The sequence below is a fragment of the Lepus europaeus genome, chromosome 1 (assembly GCF_033115175.1).
Source record: "Lepus europaeus isolate LE1 chromosome 1, mLepTim1.pri, whole genome shotgun sequence".
In the NCBI taxonomy this organism is placed as follows: domain Eukaryota; kingdom Metazoa; phylum Chordata; class Mammalia; order Lagomorpha; family Leporidae; genus Lepus; species Lepus europaeus.
In genome coordinates this window covers 120,449,229-120,471,603 of record NC_084827.1, presented here as the reverse complement: position 1 = coordinate 120,471,603, position 22,375 = coordinate 120,449,229, and the positions used below count along the sequence as shown (strand labels likewise).

The 22,375-nt window shown below is 35.5% G+C and overlaps 1 protein-coding gene across 1 annotated transcript in view; it reads right to left on the bottom strand.

Annotated features, from left to right (window-relative positions):
* Positions 1 to 2,146: 2,146 nt before the first annotated feature.
* The window catches only part of AGPS (alkylglycerone phosphate synthase), a 139,446-nt gene continuing 119,217 nt past the window's right edge, over positions 2,147 to 22,375 (bottom strand). Inside the window, exons 19-20 of the mRNA XM_062188360.1 lie at positions 21,285 to 21,342; positions 2,147 to 6,025 (exon numbers count right to left, since the gene is read on the bottom strand). Coding sequence (XP_062044344.1) covers positions 5,904 to 6,025; positions 21,285 to 21,342 — 180 coding nt within the window. The 3' untranslated portion in view covers positions 2,147 to 5,903. The remainder of the gene's footprint in view (positions 6,026 to 21,284; positions 21,343 to 22,375) is intronic.

The following is a 22,375-nucleotide window of genomic DNA, read 5'->3' as shown; positions in this document are numbered from 1 at the left end:
TTCAGAGAACTGGTTCTGTGTTTGTGGCCCAGAGGGTAGGTAGGGACAGTTGGGTAGTAATTATGTAAAATGTAATAGAATGAGATGATTTCTAAGGTTCATTAAATCTGAGCTTAAATAAGCTGGGCAGGAAATTGCTTTCTTTAAATAGAAAAGCTAAAATCTCAGTCTAACTAGTGATTATCGAAATGGACCATGTAAGATAGAGTTCAAAGGTCTGGTCTTCAGCCATTTCAGAGCCTAGACAGCTACCACCATGCCTCCATTGTGGAAGCCACAGGCAGGTAAGAAATCACTCTCTGTTCCATGTCCTTCACTAGTAGAGAGGCTGCTGATGAGTACAGAGTGTATCCCATTTTCTCAGAGTACAGCATGACACATCAACAAAGGTTTAGGGGAATAAAGATGAAATAAACAACAATTTCTGTAACAAAGAGTGGTTTTGGTACTGTTTTATTTGTTCCCAGCACATCTTAAAAATCACACATGGGCATTTGCTTATAGACAATACAGTCTAGAAAAGCCAGTAAAACGAGAATCTGAACATACACTGAAAGCACAGTATAGAGATTATGTGTGAGCCCTTGTGGAAAACAGTATGGCTCAGTCTGAATTGACAAAGCTATGCTGGAATCTTAGGAATTTTCCTTCCCACTACATATCCACTTTTAGATTATAAATGTGGAGAATTGCTTGTATGCATCAGTTACAGCAGTATAATGGCTTACACACAAGGGCTTACCCACATGTAGTTCCCAAAAGATTACTACAGTACTGGCAGGAGTAAGTACTGCCTTAGAGGAAGACTCAGGATAAGACATTATTCAAGTCAAGTTGTATCAGAGTCAAAGTATTTCACAGGCTTGGTAAAAAAGGGACAAAAATTATTATAACCTACACAAATATCTCCTAAGATTTATCATTGTCCAGGAACAGAAATAGTCATTATTCTGAAGGCACCATCACACAAAAAAGGACTGACACAGTATAAGGAATAGAATCTCTACTCCCAGCCTCCACTCTGTGGGGAGTTGGGAGCTGACATCCAGAAGCAGGTGGAGAATGTCTCAATGGCCATCCAAATGGCTACAGCTCAGGGCCACGAGGTTAGGACAGTAAAATGAAAATGTAGGAATGGAAAGTAGGTACAAATCCCATAGATGCATATGTGAGAGTACGGGTCTACCACATAAATAGTTGAATATGCTAGATGATGATCCAAACCAACTGTGGAAAGGCTTATCATTGTGCTAAACTACTTAATTCCTGATATGTTCTTGAAGAGGCGTATCCATAAACTGATAAACTATCTTTAAAGACTTCTCCTCTCCTACTCATTTTAAATTGCTATTTCATGGAACAAAAGAGGCTCCCAACAAGGCACTGTGAACTTTTGGGAGGGATATTGTTTGAGTAGCTCAAAAACTAACTACAGAAACCATATACCAGAACAAGGATTACACCCTTTTCGGATATGTGAAAAAGAATTAAAAACATGTTTCATGGGGGTGCTTGTGGTATCCATGGAAAACACTGCTAACAGTAAGATGCCTTAAAAACATGTACATATGTAGCTTAGAAATTCAAATGAAAATGAATTTTTTCTTTGTTTTTCAGATTTGGAATTCAGAGTTCCTGAAAAATGTTCTTAATGACATTTAATATATTATCTCTCTTCCTTATGAAAATATATAAAATAATCTCCCTTGGGAACCAAAAAAAGAAATCTTTTCATGTTCACAGAACTAAAGTTACTGAATTCTGTGATGATTCTTTGGCTTGAATATTCTATATACCAGTGGTCCTTACTCTTGAAGAAATTAATTGTTGTGGTTAGAAGAGCACAACAGTGCTCATTCTTGAAGGTCTTTCAAGATTGAAAAGGGGATGTTTCACATTGACAGAAGACTAGACACCTCCTGGGAACACACTATTGACTTAAAAATAATTAGAATCTGATAAAATCTAGTTAACAATATTTTCAGCAATACAGCCAAAGGGATTTGTAAGTTGTATTTGATCATGCTACATCAATAAAATTATAAAAATAATTTTCTATTTCCAAATCAGTGGAAATATGAAGATGAAAAACTAAAGTTGAGAGAAAAACCCATATGCAAAGAGAATAAACCACTTCACACTCCCCTTAAAGGAAAAAGAATTCTTAGACCCAGGTCCATTTTATTAATAATATGTTTCTATATTCTCTTGACATTACAAGTACTTTGTACAGTTAAATTTCACACTGAAGACAAACACTGGCTTAGGGAACAGAAAGCTGAGTAACTTACATCCTTCATATCAGACACTATATTTCAACAGTTTAAGTAAACCTTTTACACTTTCTGGATTTCAACATCAATGTATAAGTTGTTTCTGTTTCAGGAAACTGAAATTAGTAAGAATTAAGTGAATATATTGACATATGGCTCATTTGGGAACACGAAGCCTTGAGCAAAGCCACACTTCCACAGCTCATAAAGCCAAAGGAGAAACACTGCAGATTCTTCCATCCTCAACTGGTACTTGCCATTTTCTACTTTTCTCCTACCATGAGCTAAGCCCTGATTAAAACCAAAGTTGCTAAAGATTAAGTGGTAAATCAAAAGTTATTAAACCTGTCCTTAACTCCTGTCTCAGTGTTTCTTAAAATACAGATATGCCTCCCACAGTATCCCATCTGACTGCCTCAAGCACCAGCACATGGAATTTGTGAATCAACCCAGAGTAAACAAATGTGTTCCCACAATTATATAGAACAGAAGTGCAAGCAAATCCAGCCTCATCTGAAAAGCCAAAGGATCACACTTCTGTTTGGGATTACAGTTCTGCTGATCATCCATGGTTAGGAAGCTATGAAAGAATACATTAAGAGAAAAATCTCATGGGCCAACATGCAAGAGGCATTTTCAAAATTGCAAGCTAGGATTTAGCAATTACTCATACAGTATTCTGGAAAAAAAAAAAGGTGTCCTTGCAACCATCTGTATCTGGCATAATACACACACTGATGGAAGCTCATCCTTTACTGCACTTTGTTTTTTCAAAATGTATCAACTTAGGCACACCAAAAGGCTTCCAGTTTCATAATAATTTTTAAGTACAGTACTATAATATATAAGCACTTTTAGGAAGAAAATTCCCAATTCCTCAGAAGGGAAAAAGAATTTAATCCTCTTTCCTTGTGGTACAATCCTGGGCACAATAAACATGTGGCTTCTCACAACTCTTACTAAACTAAAAAAGCTCAAGTTACTTAGCTCAGGTTACCAAAAATTCACTGACGTACTACTATAAATTGCACCAAACATTAAGGCAACAGTTTAAGGGTCAATAAAGCCTGTTCATATTATCTTTAGTATTCAAAATCATCTCTCACTAGCAGCAAGTTCCCTTTCCCAGGGAAACCCCAACCCAAATGTGACATCATTAAACTTAAGTAAAACATTATAAATACAACTTTAAGAAAGTAAAGTCAGTATTATGCAATACTGAAAACTAAATAGGCTACAGACTTAAAAAAATTTAAATCAACATACTCAAAATGAGATAAGAAGCCTCACATAAACACTGTTCTCCTGGCTTTAACTTTATGAAGCCATTTTCAGATACTTCAGAAGAGGCCTGGTTGAAGTGCTTCTGTGCATATTCATGAGCTCAGTCCTCCACAGACTGGAAGTCTATACTGAGGCACCTCCCAGAAGTGGGTGTGTGAAAGTGGGGGAAGGTCTTCTGATTTGATAAATCAGAGTGAAAACAGTACAGATGAATGTTCTTGTGTTTTAATGTGATCCCTGTAGAAATGACGTGAACTATATAATGCAGTCACCATTATAAAATCATGGCTGGGGAGTCCTGCATACATGGGAAAAAGAAATAGACCTAATGCAGTAATTTCCATAATGCTGATAGAGAATAGTGAACACAAGGATCTCAGATGTTACACTTATAGCTTCCTAATATTAAATACGGATTGCTGAGGTTATTGAAATCCAAACTCCCTGGGAAAGAATGTAACAATCACATGCAAAGGAGTGGATCTGTTTATGAATTTGTTTTATTAAAAAAAAAACTATTCAGAAACATGTATACACTTCCAGTGAGATATTAGTACCTTGTTAAATTTTACATTTTGATCACCAATTAGAGAAATTACCTTCATGTATAGAAGCATTTTAGAAAGCTGAGAATTTTATAATTCTAGAGGCAATTTTCTCATCAAGTGTCACACAATTTCAAATATCAAGGGCTTTAAGCAAAGATTTGCTGGACATTTTATAATTAAAAATAAATCACAATGAAGAGAGGCAGCATCTAAAAAATAAATATTTAGTTTTTGTTGCTAAACTAATATTTAATTTTAATTTGCTTACAGATTTAAGTTTATTAGCTTGAGGCCAATTTTAATAGTTAAAAATTATCATTTTGAAGTCTTAAAAATATCATTTTGTCAATTTTAAATTTTCACTTTTCTGGTTAAGGCTACTTCAGATATAAAAGGTATCAAACGGCCCAAAAAGACTTTGGAGCTGTTGCTACATAGACAGACAGCGTGTCCTTTAAAAGGATCATCTGCATGTTGACTTATATATGATCAAATATTAATTTTAAAAAATTATCAAAAGTTAGGTATTGCATTAAGAAAAGAATCCATCTCAAAATGTGAATCATGAACTCTGACAGTGATTCAAAGTAAGCATTTCACTTATTTTAATATCCAAGTTTGGATGTAAAAATGTTTGCTAAATGTGATTAATGATCTCATTATTTAAGAAATAGGATATTTCAAACTTTTGATTATGGTATATGCATTAATACATTACATTTTTTAAAATTTAGGTTAAACCAGTAATTCAAAAAAGGCATTAAACCATTATTAAAAACTAAATCAAAACTTTACTTTTATAATGAAAATGTATCACGTTGTTTGGGCTAATTTAAACAAAAAGATTTTTGTTATTGAAACTGTTGAGTCTTTCGAAATTAATAGCTGAACAATGACTGTTCTTTAGCCAAACAATTCTTTCAACTGGAGACACTAAGTGTAAGGAATCTTCCATGTGCTCCTGTGATAGATGCTTCTGCAGTTCAGCAACAAGAAAGTAAAATCAGAAACATGAGGACTCTAGGTTAAACGGAGGCATTCACTTCATGGTAAACCTGTTCTTCATGGACAATGATGATAAGTTGGCTTTTCTCACAAAATATAGAATGAGTGAAGTAGGACATAATCTCGGGTTATCTCAGTGATACAAATACAACTCATCCCTCAGTAGCAACAGAAACAAGGAGAACAGAGTAACTGTTCACTGATGATTTAAGATTTTGTAACTGTATACTAATTTCAAAGAAAACTGTAGGCCAAGCACCTTACAGCACTAACCAAGTCCTAAGTAACATGTTGCCTAAGTTCTTTCATGAGCATCCTCCCTTAATGGCCTACTTACAATAGAATATGCTCTTAAAAACACACACACACACACAAACACTCCTCAGTGGAATCCTTCCCTAGATATCTGCTTCTAGAAACACTGTTCTAAAAAGAGGCTAGATAAGCGATAGATGATACCAAAATCTGTCTTTGTTCCCCAAGAGGAAGCTTCAATACAAAACAGCCGGGAGCATCTTCCTCTGAAATAACTGGCAGCCTTGAGCTACTTAATATTTGAAATGACAACCGGTTGGCCGTAAACTGATGCCTACAGTGAGAGATTTAGGAATACCATCTGTCAATCCACAGATGTGGAAACAAAACAAACTACAGAAGGAAAACAAACTTATTTTAAACCAACAAACAAATGTAGCCAAAATATAATCCATGATATATTTGATTACTGGTATAACCATAGTTGAAGACTTTAAAAAACAAAAAAGTGACATTTTCCATAATGATTCTAAAGGATTTATAAAAGGTTTCTGTTTCCAAAGATGTTATTGGGGTCCACGTACTCCTTGACAGACTTCAGCATCCCAAAGCCAACATCAGAGATACTTTCCTTTAGCCACTGCTTCCGTAACTTGCCCACTGGAAAAACAAAATAAAAATGCTTCAGTATATACTATGATGCTGGGAACCAATCAATCTTATGACCATGAGTGAACAAACACTGTGTGATAAATGCTTTTATTCAAAAATGAGAAATGTTTTGCTTTATTTGATTTATTGAGCCCACCAGACTATCAAGCTCATTAAGCCCAATGTATTCCCAGGGGAAGTCCATGCTCCACGGTGTCTCCTTTCTCTGTAAACTATGAAATGGAGATTGAAAGAAGCTTGGACTGAGATTACAGCCCATTTTACAAGTAACAAAATGAGAAAATCAAGCATTTCAAAAGAGTCACCCCCTTCTTAACTACCAAACATGCCAAAGTTTCAGAGAAAATGAACTTAAGAATCTTAATACCATACTGATATGAATGTGTTAGGTAAACTTAGCAAAAGAAATTACAGGATATATTTCCATTAAATACTTTAAGACACAACAAAAGCTTTAAAAAGAAGATATGAACAATCTAGTTATAAATATTTCCATTTTTGTTTTCACAGTACTTTTAAACAAATTTGCATCTTCTCAAATACTACCTTCTCCCTGTACAGATGTTTTTGACACTAAATAAATTATATGCCTAATCCATCTTAAACTTAATAGCTTGCTTTTATATACTACATATCGTCCCCACTCTTTGTTTCTAATTCTTGCTAATTTATTCTGAGAATAATGAAGTGCATAATGGTTAGTAGTGTAAATTATATTTTAAAAGACACTCATTGAAAAACCTAAACTTTTCTAAGCACAGTTTTTCTAAGAAAGCATATGTACTTAACCTATAAAAGAATTTAACTGTCAACTTTCCTTAGCATTAAAAATCAAGACAGTATGCTGATTTATCTATGGCAAAATGGGCAAATCTTCTAATTTACAGTGAGAATTACTTGCAGTTAGTACTTCTTAAACAAATGCATTACTGTAATAATTGCATTCAAATGGTCATTTTCCACAAATGTTCATTACTGATCCAAAGCCATCAACAGCAATTTAATTGGCCAACTGAAGTGGGAAACCTTTTTTCATTAAAGTATTCAGGCTGTCACTCTAAAATGCACTCCCATTTATCAGGCTGCAGTGATATATCACATCATCTGCCTTTCAGAAACCTTAACTACCAGTTCAAGCTCAGCTCAAACCAGCTTTTGTGTCCAGTTTGCCAGGAAATCATCCAATTGTCATCAAAATAATAAATAGTGTAATATCCTCAGAAAACAGAATACTTCTGCTTGGATTTTAGAAATTAAAAAAAAAAAAAAAACAACTGTTGCTGGCATTAACAGAAAGGGAAATGCAGTTCAGAAAAGGAAGAAAAAATCTTAAATTCAAAACAAAAAGTTTTAAAAACCTTTAAAGCTGAAGCTCAACAATGCAAATTCTTACTCACGCAATCTCTACCATGCTCCACCAGAACCCTCTATCTCCCTAAGGCACAACCCAAGACTACTTCTGCCTCGGTTTTCTCATGTGCAAATGGATTAGGATCTATAAAGTCTTCTGAACTCTAATATTCTATGATTTAAAATACTTTTAAAAAGTTAAAAATCAGTGTTTCCAGATTTGCTTCTCAGGATGAAAAAAAACAAACAAAAAAAAAAAATCCAGCACGTACTCTGTGAGTGGCAGAGTAGCATTACTATATCACTAAAAGCTCCCCATACTGAGGCAGCTCAAGAGAGGGCTGAAGAGCAGTCAATGCCAGTCTCCACTGTTATCTGTAATATAGTTTCACTGAATGCATCCTGTGGTTATGGATGTAATTGTCCTGAAAAGACTGCAAACAACTGCTCCAACAAGATGGAGCACATTAGAACCTCAGCAGGATGCCCAACAGCTAGCTTGTCTGCCTGGTTTTACACCTCTTGTAATAATGCAATTCCACAAGGAACTGAACCATCATCTGAGAAGCCACCCAACAGCCACTGCATATTTAATGAAGTTGCTCACCAAGCGCTGGAAAACAGAAGGTGCTTGGAGTGCATCATTAGTTCTGTCAGAAGGATAATTTACACATCTATCTTGTCAAATTTTCTATGGTTTATACTTTTACAATAATCAATCTAACATACATTTGATTAGTGAACTAGAAAGTTAAAAGAAAAAAAAGGCAGTATAGCTGACATAGTTGTGGGATCTCATAAACATATTTGGTGAAAGAATTTAACCCGTTGGTGGCAGAAGTCTGTGAGTCTTTATGCTACTGATACCCAAATCTGAATTGGGGTCAGCAATCATGGCTTATGCATTAAAGAGGCCAGAAATTATTGTTTTTGCTTAACAATTTAAGTCAATTACATTGTAGGAAAAGGGTACAGAGAGAAAACCATTCAAGTAAAATCACTCATTGTGATTTAATAACAAGACAATTATTGGAAATGTCTTGAGGTTTTGGAGAACTTCTCTGGCTGCCTCAGATACATCAATAAATTAAAACAACAACAAAACACCACAGCTTCTAATCCTAAGAAAGAAACGCACTTCAAAGTAGAAGACTCCTATTCCAGAGCTATCAATGGCAATAATGTCTTCTGTAGAGTCCTCACTTGCACTGCTAGGCATTCAGAAATTAGTTGACTATACAGACCTGTACATGAGCAACACACTGTGTACGCAACTATATAATGGTTGCTTAAATATCTGTAGAGCTCTTTTCAAAAAAGGAAAAAAATGATAACCTGTCCCTTATGTAGTACACTTTATTGGAGGAGGAGAAAATGAATGAGTACATGGAAGGGATAGTTATCCACTGAAAAGGCATTCATACCACAGGACACTTCCTCATCTCTCTAGACTAGGATCATCCAATGTGGGGTATTCATGAACATGGACCCAACCACATTCCTTTCACTTTAAAAAAAAAAAAATGAATTTTCAGTTAGTTTTTAACAGATTCAATGCGATTTGTAAATACAATTCTAAGGACATAATGATATTCTTTTGACAGAAGTATTACCCTAGCCTAAGAATAAACACTAAAGCTACAAAAAGCCATGTCTGCCATCGTTGAAAACCAGACAGGGGTCCTGTAATATTCTACAATTCACTATTATTCCACATATAGAAAACCAAAGTATATAAGCCAGGCATTTAAAGGATCACAGGTACATTTTGCAAAAAAAAAAAAAAAAATCAAATACTGAACATTATGGGAAAAAAAAGAATGGTGAAATTCTTTTTCTGTTTAAAATAAATAGTTCACCAATTTTACAATTTAATTTCTAGTGAAAGCATTAGAATGCACAGACCAGAGAAAACAAGTTTGAGTTCCTCCACACTATGTACACATAGTACATTAAAAAAATTTTTTAATAATACTTTCAAGGGTAGTCTCTTAAATCACAGGCTCTATGTTCTTTCTCCTCCGGGAGCTGGCAGATCTGAGGAAGAAAGCACTTTCTGGTATGATCAATGAGATAAGAAAAGGAACAGCAGTGGAGGCGAGGGGCAGAGAAGGAGGTGACACTGTGTGAGGAAATGTGGACATGTGACCAGCCTAACCCCTTAATATTATCTGGAGCTCTTCTTGGTGGTTTAAGGGACTGACTGCTGACTTCGCAGAAACTTACCAAACAGTCCCATCTCAAGAGGGTTAAATCCACGATTTACTGGTTCCAGAGCTATTTAGCTAGATTATAACTTTTGAACCATGAATTTAAGATAAAAAAAAAAAATTTACCACAGAATTATTAAAAACAAATTATACAATGGGCCATACATTTAGAAGATTACCAAAACTAAAGATTAGCCAAATTTAGCTAAAGTAAAAGGTACCTAACTCATTATTATAAAACTGTACTTTTAAAATATATTTTCATTTTATTTGAAAAGCACAGAGACAGAGAGACCTCCCACTAGCTATTTCACTCCTCATAAGCCTGTCATCAGTCAATACGGGGCCAGGCCAGGTCAAAGCCAAGAACCTGGAACTCAAGCCAGGTCACAACTGAATTTTTAAAAGCTCTAGTTTGGGCATCCTGGATATTTCTTTAGCACTATCCTATAGGTCAGAATTTAAAAAGAAAATCTAGACTTAGCTGCTTCTGTGAGTGACATGAGCATCCACTTTGTATATCAAGATTGTAATCAATCTGATCAAATTACTGGTGGATTATGTAAGGAACTAGTGCTTGAGGGACACCCAATCCCTCGCCAGATGAGGTTCTGGCAGTACAGAACTTCTTAAACACTGATGAGAATAGCTAAGAGCAATGGACACTTTCCATTCTTTGAGTTACAAGGTGATCTGTTGTGATGTTGTTTCTTCAGAGGGAAATTTCAACCTGAAGAGATGATTTCCTTGCCCAGTTCCCTGTGTTGTAAATAAAGCACATTTCTGTTTAGTGGAGGTTTATAGTGATCTCCCACTGAGGGATGCTAACCTCCAGCCTTAAAGGGAATATAAGATGGGACTATGACTATTCAAAACTTCAAAGAAAATAAATTTAATGCTCAGTAGGTACTAAAAGTCATTTTTGGTTTTTTTATTATCTGATTTATTTTCCACCCATGAAGGTTCTGATATCCTGATGTCAAATTCATGGATACTATGGACTTTAATAAAGCAATCAAAATCCAATACTATTATAACATTTTTCTCTTGCTGTCAATATTTAAAATGCCAGTTTTCTTCATGCTAAGATTTCATCTATGTAGTTTACCCAATAGCTCTAAACACTTATAGACTATTGAATAGGTCTTTAGAGATAATGAAACAAAAAGTTCTAATCATTACAATGATGACAGATCACAACAGCTGGATTCAACCTGTCTTTAGAACAACAATCAAGTGCTAATTCTATTGTACGTCCACAGAAGGTAGCTTAGTATACTTGAAATTTAAACCAAAATGCCATCAAATGCCCATACACCAAAGACTAATGAAAGTGAACAGGAAACTTAAAAGGACAGGAGAAAAGGCTGGAAAAAAATCTAAGCTTCTTAAAGGCTTATGGCCATGTTTTATCCATCTCTGTAGTCCTGTTGCATAACAAACTACCTGTACTTGCCACACAGTTAAAATTCAATAAATGTTAGTTGAAATGAAAGGTAAGTATTGAACTACAGTTATGCATAAGCCATTTCACATATGAGATATGGATTCAAAGGTCTAAGGGGACCCATCTAGGTTTCCTTTGGTTTAATCTACATTGCATCGCCCATACTGACATCATTTCTTGGATACATACAGGGCTATTCTGCTATGCCTAAGACAAAAGAAGCTATGTCATGGAACTTCAAACTCTCGTTACCTTCAAAATCTCTAGGACTCTTTGGAATGAATCAGTTATTCTCAACTGGAGTTATTTTGCCTCTTAGGAGACATTTAGCAATGTCTGAAGACATTTTTGGTTATCACAACTGAGACAATGTTATTGGCAGCTACTGGGTAGAACCTGAGGGTGCTATGAAATACCCTATAATGCACAGGACCCCTTCACCCTCTCTACTCACTCTTCCCCCCAACACACAACAAAGAATATCTGGGCAAAAATGTCAACAGTGCTGAGACTGTGGAGTACTGGTGCCTATCTGCTTCTCAATGTCTCTCCTAGGAGTAAAAGGAATTTACATAAAGACAACTTACGTTCACTGCTACAACTGGCCACATTAGCAATAAATGGGCTACTGTCACATGCAAGGTCAACTTTCTCTAAATTCAAAGCTATTGATCAAATTGAGAGAAAATCTTGAAAAGGTGGTAGACAGAAGTTACTGTAAGAATATCAGTAATAAATGATACAAGCTATTTTATTTTAAAAGTTAACATCAAAACACTTGACTCTAATGTCTACCAGGAAAAAAGATTAAGTTATAATTTGGAGGGCCATTTTTCTAATCAATGGGTGAAAATATACGTGAAATAAAGTTTCACTGCATTGTTCAACAGAATGTTCTTTGGATGATGGAAATGCGATGTATCTGTACTGTTTAGTAGCCACCTAGCCACTGTGGATATAGAGCACTCGAAATGTGGCTAGGGCAACCAAGAAGCGAATTTTGAATTTTATTTAATTTTCATTAATAAGCAGTCACATACAGGCTACTGACAGTACAGCTACAGAATAGCATGAAAAATAAATTTTACCTAAGGTCATTTTTAACAGACTTTACACTTGAAAATATCTGACAAGATTAACTGGTAACCACATGAAATGAACTATAAAACAGTAAGAATTCTGTAACAATAAAATGTATAGGAATGTTCGGACTAACAAACATCCTACTTATAAGAGTCCTAGACACAGAATCAGTGGGAAGAAAAATTTCTTTTAGAAATCTTAAAAGAAGTTTTATTATCCAAGCCACCTATTCTCTCTGAATGACACACCTGAGGTGGGAGCTACTACAGGTATACACAGGAAGACAAAGCAAACAGTGTTGTGCCTGCCCTTTTTGTCTCAGACTGGACTATCTGTAGTTCATGGGAGGGAAGAGACAGGGATCCACACACTCTTGCTACAGATTTTCTGTCAGCTTTCAAATCTGTTTAACCTATGATACAGCCATAACAACAATGTACTGCAAAACTATGGGTTAACTTGATTTTTACAGTCAATTCTTACAATTTTACCTAATTATAACATGGTTTTAATGGGAAAATAATGTAATAAACTTAAAGACAGGACATTGACATTGATGCAGTCAAGATATAGAACAATTCCATCACCACTAAGTCCCTGTGTTGCCTATTAGTAGCAATGCCTCTGCCTTATCCTCACCCTGCCCCGCTCCCAGCTCCTGGAAACCACTCTTCTACTTTAAAATGTTACAGAAATAAAATTATATGGTATGAAATCTTTTGGGATTGTCTTTTAGAAACACATTTCTAGAGAATCAGGCAGGTTGCTGCATGTATCAACAGTTTGTTCTTCTTTACTGCTGAGCAGTATTCCAAAGTAAGGAGGTATTTCAGTTTGTGTAGCCATTCACCAGTTAAAAGGACATCTGGGTTGCTCCCAGTTTGGGGCTACTATGAATAAATACAGGTTTTTATGTAAACATAAATTTTCATTTCTCTGGTACAAATGCTCGTATAACTGTGATTCACTTTCTCTGCAACCTTGCCAGAATCTGATACTGTCACACTTTTTATTTTAGCCACTCTGATGGATGTAGTACTATCTCTTGTGTTTTTAATTTGCATTTCCCTAACAGCTAATGATGCTGAACAATTTCCCTGGTGATTATTTGCCATCTGCATATCCTCTGCAATGAAATGTTTCTTCATGTCTTTTGCCCATTTCCCAATTTAATTGTTTGCTTTTGCTACTGAATTTTCAGAATTCTCTAAATATTACAGATTTGGCTTTTGGTGGATATATTCTTTGCACATATTTTCTCCCATTCTGAGACCTATTTTTTCATTCTTCTCCTGGAATCCTTCACAAAGCAAAATTTTTAATTTGATGAAATCTAGTTTATCAATTTTTCCTTTTCTGCTTTGCACTTCTGGTGTCCAATCTAAGAACTTTGTTTAATTGTAAATCCTGAAGATTTTCTCTTAAGGTACTTTGCTGAAAGTTTCAGATTTTACATTTAAGCTTATTACTCTCTTTGAATCACTATGAATTAATTTTTGAATAGCTCTGAGGTTTAGGTTAAGTTTTTTTTTTTTTTTTTTTTTTTTTTTTTTTTTTTTTTTGCCTATGCATGTCTGACTGCTGCAGTACCATATTTGTATGAATCTGTTTCTGGGCTCTCTTCCATTCCATTGATCTATGTGTTTCTCCTCCAATGCCAGGTACAGTCTTGGTTACTGTAGCTATTTAAGTCTTAAAAATCAGGTAGATTGATTATTCCCACTTCATGCTTCTTTCTCAAAACTTGTTTTAGCTATCAAGTTCCTTTGCCGACCATATAAATTTTAGAACACTCCTTTTTATACCACAAAAAAATCTTGTTGAAGTTTTGAAAGGAAATGCATTAAACAGATCAATTTGTAGAGAACTGACATCTTTACTATGTTTCATTCTCCAACAACCCACAAACACTGTACCTCTCGCCATTTATTTAGATCTTCTTTTATTCATTTCCTCAGTAACACAGAATTTTCAGAATATAGGTCCTGTACATATCTTGTCAGATTTATACCTAAGTATGTACATTTTTATGTTAGATTTATGCCTACTTCATTTTCTTTTGGCTTCTATATGTTTGCTATCTATATACATAAATGCAATTGATTTTTGTATGTGATATTATGTTGTACAATCTTTCTGATTCTGTTTTTACAGATTCCTTAGGGTTTTCAACATAGACAATCATGTCATCTACAGATAGGGATAGTTTTATTTCTGTCTTTCCAATCTATATTGCTTTAATTTCACACTACAGGTTTTTAATAAATGGCCCAAAAGCAGATCTTTTGCTCAGCTTTTGAATAATCTCATTTTACTTTTAAAGTTTTTATTACTATTAGATTCTGTTGAGACCACACAGAAAAGCTAAGAGTAGATACCCTGTGATTATAACAAGAAATAATGTTGGTCAAATAAAGACACTAATATTTAAACTAAGACTGGTTATACTTAACCAGGTTTTTTTTTTTTTTTTTCAACTTCCTGACAAGGACTTTGATATAATTTTAGCAAATGAACAACTTAAAACTTAAGTCATAAATTGAAATTAAATACTGGCTGACATAAACTTTGTTGTTTAAACTGACCAGCTCCTCTGTTACAAAAACAAGCACTATGAAGATTAAGTTAAGCAGGCTTTATATTTCCAATAGCCTCCAGTTCCAGACTACATCTGTTTTCTTTGATACACAAAACCAGAGTTAAAATAGCTCCATTTATCACAGCATGATTGTAGGCAGACAAACCAGCCTGTCTGTTTCCAGATAGTGAAAGCAACTGTTATTAATCACAATTACAGGCCAAACCCTCTAAGAGAAATTGCATCAATATTCTTCTAACCCCAAGCCCTTCTACTGTGGAACTCAAAAACTGTACCGTGTGTGTGTCACGACACTGCCTGAAGGTCAATAAATAAAGAAGCTACTATGAGGTCAACTTGCATTTTAAATTCAGGATGCAAATCAAAGAAACTTTTTTCTATGCATAAAAACAAGTGATCTCTCAAAAGCTCTAGCATTGAATAAGATTACCAGGACAAGTGAATACACTATTTAAAATTTATATTGGAAGGATTTCTGCTTTATCAAACTATTTTGAATAGCAGTGACATTTGAAATTTACAAATTAGATGATTAACTTTAGAGAAGCTATTATGAAAATATTTTTTCTACAGCAAATTTCACAGCCATTAGTGTAAATGTAATTTATTTTTTTTTCATACAGATTAGACCTTCCTATAGAGAGTAAGAAACACTTTTTCAACACTATTTTGAATCATATTTTTTGGATATACAGATCTTTTCTCAAATAAATTACAGCCTTTTTCTCAATGGTTAGAATAAAGGTTTAAAATACAAAACAGAGTTTCACATGACACTGTTGCTATTATTTGGAAGGAGGAGAGGAAGGAAGAGGAAGGAAAGAAAGAAGAAGAGGAGGAAGGAAAAAAAGGAGGGAAGGAAGGGAGGGAGGGAAGGAGGGAGGAAGGAGGGAGAGAGATAGAAATACACTATTGTTTCCTAAGCACCGATTATGTATAAGGTATTTTCGATGTTTTACACACATCATCACAGTCTATGATATAGGAACTAGTATTCTCATTTTGCAGGTAAGGACACTGAAGCTAAGAGACAATTATTCCTCTAAGGTCATGTCACACAGCTAGTTAAAAAATTGCTAAGTAACGAGTCCAACAAAAAAAAGACCTAAATGAAAGATCTCTGTGAATGGGGCCATCAAAGAAGGAGGTACCTTTCTCCGAAGGGAGGAGAGAACGTCCACTTTGACTATGACCCTATCGGAATAAGATCAAAGTCAGCGAACTCTAAAGGCTTCCATAGCCCTGACAACTCATGACTACAGCCTAGGGAGATTACTGACGCCATGAACAGGAGTGTCAAATTGTTAAGTCAGCAACAGGAGTCACTGTGTACTTACACCCCATGTGGGATCTGTCCTTAATGTGTTGTCTAATGTGAAGTGATGCTATAACTAGTACTGAAACAGTATTTTTATACTTTGTGTTTCTGTGTGGGTACAAACTGATGAGGTCTTTACTAATTATATACTGAATTGATCTTCTGTATATAAAGAGAATTGGAAATGAAAAAAAAAAAAAAAAACCCTGGTGTTAAATTGGAAATGGCATAGAAAATTAATTAATTTTAAAAAAATATTATGTAGGATGTCTTTAATGTGCTGTACACTGTTATTTAATGCTATAACTAGTACTCCAATGGTAGTTTTTTCACTTTGTGTTGCTATATGGGGCAAACTGTTGAAATCTTTACCTAATATATACTAAACTGATCTTCTGTATATAAAGAGAATTGAAAATGAATCTTGATGTGAATGGAAGGGGAGAGGGAGCGGAAAAGGGGAGGGTTGCGGGCGGGAGGGAAGTTACGGGAGGGGGGAAGCCATTGTAATCCATAAGCTGTACTTTGGAAATTTATATTCATTAAATAAAAGTTTAATAAATGAAAAAAAAATTGAAAAAAAAAAACAGAGAAACACACATTATTTTAGTATACTTCTCTCTTCAGAATAACTGACTCTGCTAACATTTTCCCAGAAATAGGCAATAAACTGAGCCTTTCTATGAATAAGTATGCTCCTATATTCAAACAAGGTGTTGGTTATTAAATGTTTGAAATTAAATTAGTAATAAGACTATTGCCTTTTTAATATGAAATTCTGAGAACTTGGGCATGCACTTAGCACTCAACATACTCTGAGTCTCTACTACATAGAAGATTTATTTATTTATTTGAGAGGCAGTGTTACAGAGAGAGGGGTCTTCCATCTGCTGGTTCACTTCCCAAATAACTGCAACAGTCAAAGCTCAGCTGATCCAAAGCCAGGAGAAAGAGCTTTTTCCATGTCTCCCATGTGGGCTTAGTGGCCCAAGACTTGGGCCATCTTCCACAGCTTTCCCAGGCCATCAGCAGGAAGCTGCATCAGAACTGGAACATCAGGGACTCAAATCAGCATCCACATGGGATGCTGGTGCCACAGGCGGAGGCTTAACCTACCAAGCCACAGTGCTAGTCACCACCCACCTCAATAAATTTTTAGATTAATTATATACTTCTTTCAAAGGCTGTAAGTTTCAATTGTTTAAAATTTTACCTACCTCAGATATTTCAGGCTTTTAATTAAGAGGCCAGGGACACTGAGGCAGGAAGATTTGGGTTCAAATTCTGGCACTAGCAGTTATTGCTGATTTTTTGGTCTAGTTCCTATGTATTCAGAGTGTAAGTATCTGCTTTTGAAGATTGGAATAATACTTATTACGCATTTAAAAAATTTATTTGAGAGGCACAGAGAAAGAAAGAGAGAGGACAGATATTGCCAGAAAGAGAGCTCTCATCTCTAATTTACTTCCCAAATGACCACAAGCACCAAGGTTGTGATACCTGTAACTGGCACAAAAGGAACTCAATCCAGCTCTCCTATGTGGTGCCAGGAACTCAACTACTTGAACCACCACCTTCTGCTTCCCAGGGTACACATCAGCAGGAAGTTGGGAATCAGGTGGGAGTAGAACTGCGTCTCAAATCCAAGCACCCTTATGATGCAGGATGCAAGCATCTCAACTGGCTGCTTAACCCCTAGGCCAAGTGCCTGTCAATACTCTGCAGCATTTTGAGGACTAAATGAGATTAGATCATGCAGTGCAACTAGCAAACACCTACAGCTTTATATCTTAAGTCTATCTGCCTTCTCTTTACTGTTTCTGCATCTATAGCAGCTACATGTTTATTGAAGTGTCTGTTTAAGTGTTTTTCGAGGAATTAATAATTAATGATATTATGTCACCAGTTTTGATCAGTGGCTTTTGAAATCCTCTAATATTTAATTTACTGAAGGACTCCAATTCTTTGTACTGTGTAGTGGAAGAGTAATATTTGTAACATGGACAACATTAAAAAGTGAAAACATACTCTATATAAAAATATCACAAGGAGATATTTACATATTTGTTTGACATCAAGAATTGAATAATCATAATCTTACAGCTTAAGGTTTACAATTTTTCTTTTTATTATTAACTTCAACTTCTGTGTATTAATATAATGCACTATTCCCATAGCTTTCCCAAATAAAATTCAAGTTTTTATTACAGTGGTTTAATTATATTATTTTAAATTTGTGTATATTTTCTTTTTTCTGTAATAACAGCTTTATAGATACATTATTTCAAGCATTTATGTAGGTTTGCTAAAGTCTACCAAGGAGCTTTGTGTCTGGGGTAGATCTGAAAAAGTAAATTAACATTACCAGTTCAGCATATTACACTTTTAGCAATTCACACATATAGAACTCCTAGAGGGACTTGAATATCCACACAGATCCCAAGGAAGTAGAGTCACTGGGCAAGGAAAATAACTTGATTTGGCTTTCCTCTGCAATGTTCCAGGTAATTTGGTAATTTCCAACTTCTATAGAATTTCTGATACTATAAGGGTTAACTAAACTGAAAGTATCATCCCTCAATTAAAGAAATAGTTCATTTAATAATTAGTCCCAAAAAGCTGTCTATCTCCCCTTTACCCACATGATTCAGCTGTTCTCATCCTCTTGAAGTATATTGACCAATATATACAGAGAACCATAAATTTCCCAATTTTCAAAGAACAGGTGCATTGGTGGCTGCTGACAAGTATCATAAGGCTACAGAAACTGCTAACTATAGAAAAGAAATTTTAATGTTTATTCATACAAGTAATTATGGCTAAATTATTCTGTCTCCTTTCCCATGCCACCAATTTAGAATGAAGAACACATGAATACTTCATGGCATCTATTTTTAAAAGTCTGTTATATATTAATACAGTATAATCCTAAACAGAATAAAAACATTTAAAATTATATACACACACACAGAGAGAGAGAGAGAGAGAGAGAGAGAGAACACGTAAGCTTTGTGACTAAAGGAGGATACTAGAATCTGGGTATCATCATGAAATCGCTCTTATTTAAATTTCCAAAATTAGGCTTAGACTACCAAAGTAATCAGAATCTTAATTCCACTTGCAAAATTTCTTTCTAATACCCATTTTCTTCCCTTTTTCATTTTGTCATTCTAACATTCACTGGAACCTTCATCCAAAGAAACAAAAATAAATAGGAAAAGACCAAGTTCATTCACTTTAACGCTTATCAGTCAACTAAACTAAAAATTTATCTGTAGGGATTAAGAAAAAAGTAAATTTGCAGCAAAACACTAAATTAATACACCGATGTTACAAATTACCTTTCTATTTCATTCATCTGTATTAGCAGTCTTCTCCAGGTCTGGCTGTAAGAACGTTATTCAGACATAGACCCTGTATTGTACAGTCTACTTCTTTTTGCATCAAGATTCTTCTGCGCATTCTATATAAAAGTAGAGGGCTCACTGGGGCCAAGTACTGCTGTATGTGCTGGTACAAGGCAACAAACATCCTTTTCTCACTGATCCTCACTTTCTAATGTCAAGACATGGGACATTCTGAAAAGTACAAGTATACAGCACATAACCTTATGACAAGTGTTACCAAGAAAAGAAGGACATGAAGAACACAGTGAAGGTGGAGCAGTTGGATTTTTAAATTGAGTTGTCATTTATCATCATGTTCCTCTCTTGAAAATATTTTAAAATTTAGAAATCTATCCATTTATACCTTTCTAAGCATCAATTCATATCAAGGAATATAATAAGAACAAATTTCTGTTATAGAAACTAAATGACAGCTCTCTGCTATGGCCTGGGACAACAGTAGAGGATGGCCCAAGACCTTGCACCCATGTGTGGTGGAATGAGGTGAAAAGGTCATATCAAGATGGCTGCTGAGGTGAAAAGGTCATGCTAACATGGCCGCTGACAACAGAAACTGCCTGGCAACAGGCCATGATTGGATGACTTCGGAAACCACATGACAACAGAGGAAACCACATGACAACAGAGCCTGACTGACGGCAGGCCGTGATTGGATGGTTTCAGAAACTGCCTGGCAACAAGAGCCTGACTGGCAACAGGCTGTGATTGGATGGCTTTGGAAACTGCCTGGCAACAGGCTGTGATTGGTTGGGGCATAGACAGCCCCTTGATCGGATTGGCTGGTCTTGGCTATATAAGCTGTTGTACTAACTGTAATAAACGAGTCTGCAGGCTGCTCGCCTCAAGCCTGTTTTCACCCGACTCCTGGAGTCTGTGTGATGACTCCGTTCCTCTTGCCCCCACCAGGCTGCTCCTCTCAGAAACCAACCCACTGCAACATTGTTGAGAAATCAACTGTAACACCCATGCACCCGCATGGGAGACTGGGAAGAAGCACCTGGCTACTGGCTTCAGATCGGCACAGCTCCGGCTGTTGTGGCCATTTGGAGAGTGAACCAGCGGAAGGAAGACCTTTCTCTCTGTCTCTCCCTCTCACTATCTATAACTCTACCTCTCAAATAAAATAAATAAAATCTTAAAAAAAAAAGAAACTGGATGAATAACCTCAACATTCATAATTTTAATGACAGATTGGCTATTATTTAACTTTTAAAATGACTGTCTCATACTAATTTCCTATGCTTGCTAGTATGATAACAATTTTTACTGGTAATGTGATAAATTCTCTAATGAACTTGATACCAAAATGACCACCAATAACAACACAGCATTAACATACCATTAAGACCTTGAAAAAAGATCTGTTTTCATCCCCTGTCTTCATTAATTTACTGAGGTTTTGGGTGGGCAGGACAAATAGCTTTTCAATATATGGTATAAGTGATATCCAGCTACATTTCAACAGTGGCTGAAATTATATAGGGTTCTGCTGTTGTTGCTGTTTTCCCCCTTTAAAAATGTTTACTATAATGGTCAAATACCTCGCAGACATCTGAGTTACTCTCTGGTGAACATCAGGTCCCTGGGAACTTGGCAGATTGGCCAGAATCCATATTTGGACAGGCTTGGCAGAGGGAGCTTGTGTTTATTATCACCATAATTTGCCTACCTACCTCGGTGACAGCTATTCTAAGACATAAAAGCTTTTAAGAAATCTCAAGTGCTCTCAAATTACTCATTTCATAACTCTCATTACTCATTTCATAACATTTTACTGAATCAAATATTTTTTAAAGTAGGAATATTAGATATTGTACTCCCAAAAAAGAATACCTCCATGATGATGCGAGAGGCTCCCTCCGTTAGCAAGGATTTCGTCTCTGGCAGCTGCCTGTATTTGGAAACAACACAAGTCATTGGGACTTAGATATCACTTTGCAGTAGAAAAGTAAGATCCAATCCCCAAAGGAGAGGCATACTCAGATTTTCTAGGCTAAATAATAAATTAGAAGCCTATTTTTTCCTCTCTCTTAGGCTGTATTTAAAGGACAATTAAAATAAAATGTACAGCCAAACTTTATATATTTTTTTTCTAATGAACAGTAACAATGCCTACAAAGACCACCTTGAGATTCTGTGGAAGAAACATTCTAGATCCTACTTTGAACGGAACATTATACCAACACACATTAACAACTAGTACTTACTGACTCCTTTAGGTACATCCTGAAAAGCACCAAGCAATTGTTTTGCAGTTTCATTTATTTTTCTATAGCCTTATGGAATAATTGCAATTACTCCCATTTCACAGATAAAGAAAATGTTAAATGATTTGCCTAATGTCAGACAACAGACATTAGAGTCAAGAGTGCTTACAAAGTTATCAGAGATCAATAGTAAAAGCCCTGGTGGAGAATATAATAATAAAAGACCTGCTTAGGTCAATGACTTGAGACAAATTACCTAGCAGTCCTATGGATACTGAAGTATAGGAAAATATCCTGTTGTCTTTCCATGTTTTAACCATCCTAATATGTCAAGCCCTGACTAAGCTCCTTATAAAGCACACAAGTTACAAAGAGAAACACAACAAAATATAGAATGACTGAAGTATAGAGTGAAAAAAGGTAACAGAAACCAGAATGATCTTCAATTCTGAATGACTCAGGATGGTGTAATAGCCATGAGGGAAATACCTACAGCATCTTGAACTTCTCAGAATTATTCAGAGGCATAGAACTATCAGGAGTTGGGCTGAGGTAGAAGAGGGCCCAGGCTGGATAGATGGACCACATTTCATTGTAAAGTAATCTCTAAGAACCCTTACTGGGAGTGACTATAGTTCTCAATAATGTGTTATATACCACAAAAAGAGCTAGAGGGAAGAAGCTGATAGGCTCCAAACGCTGGAGAATGACAGGCTG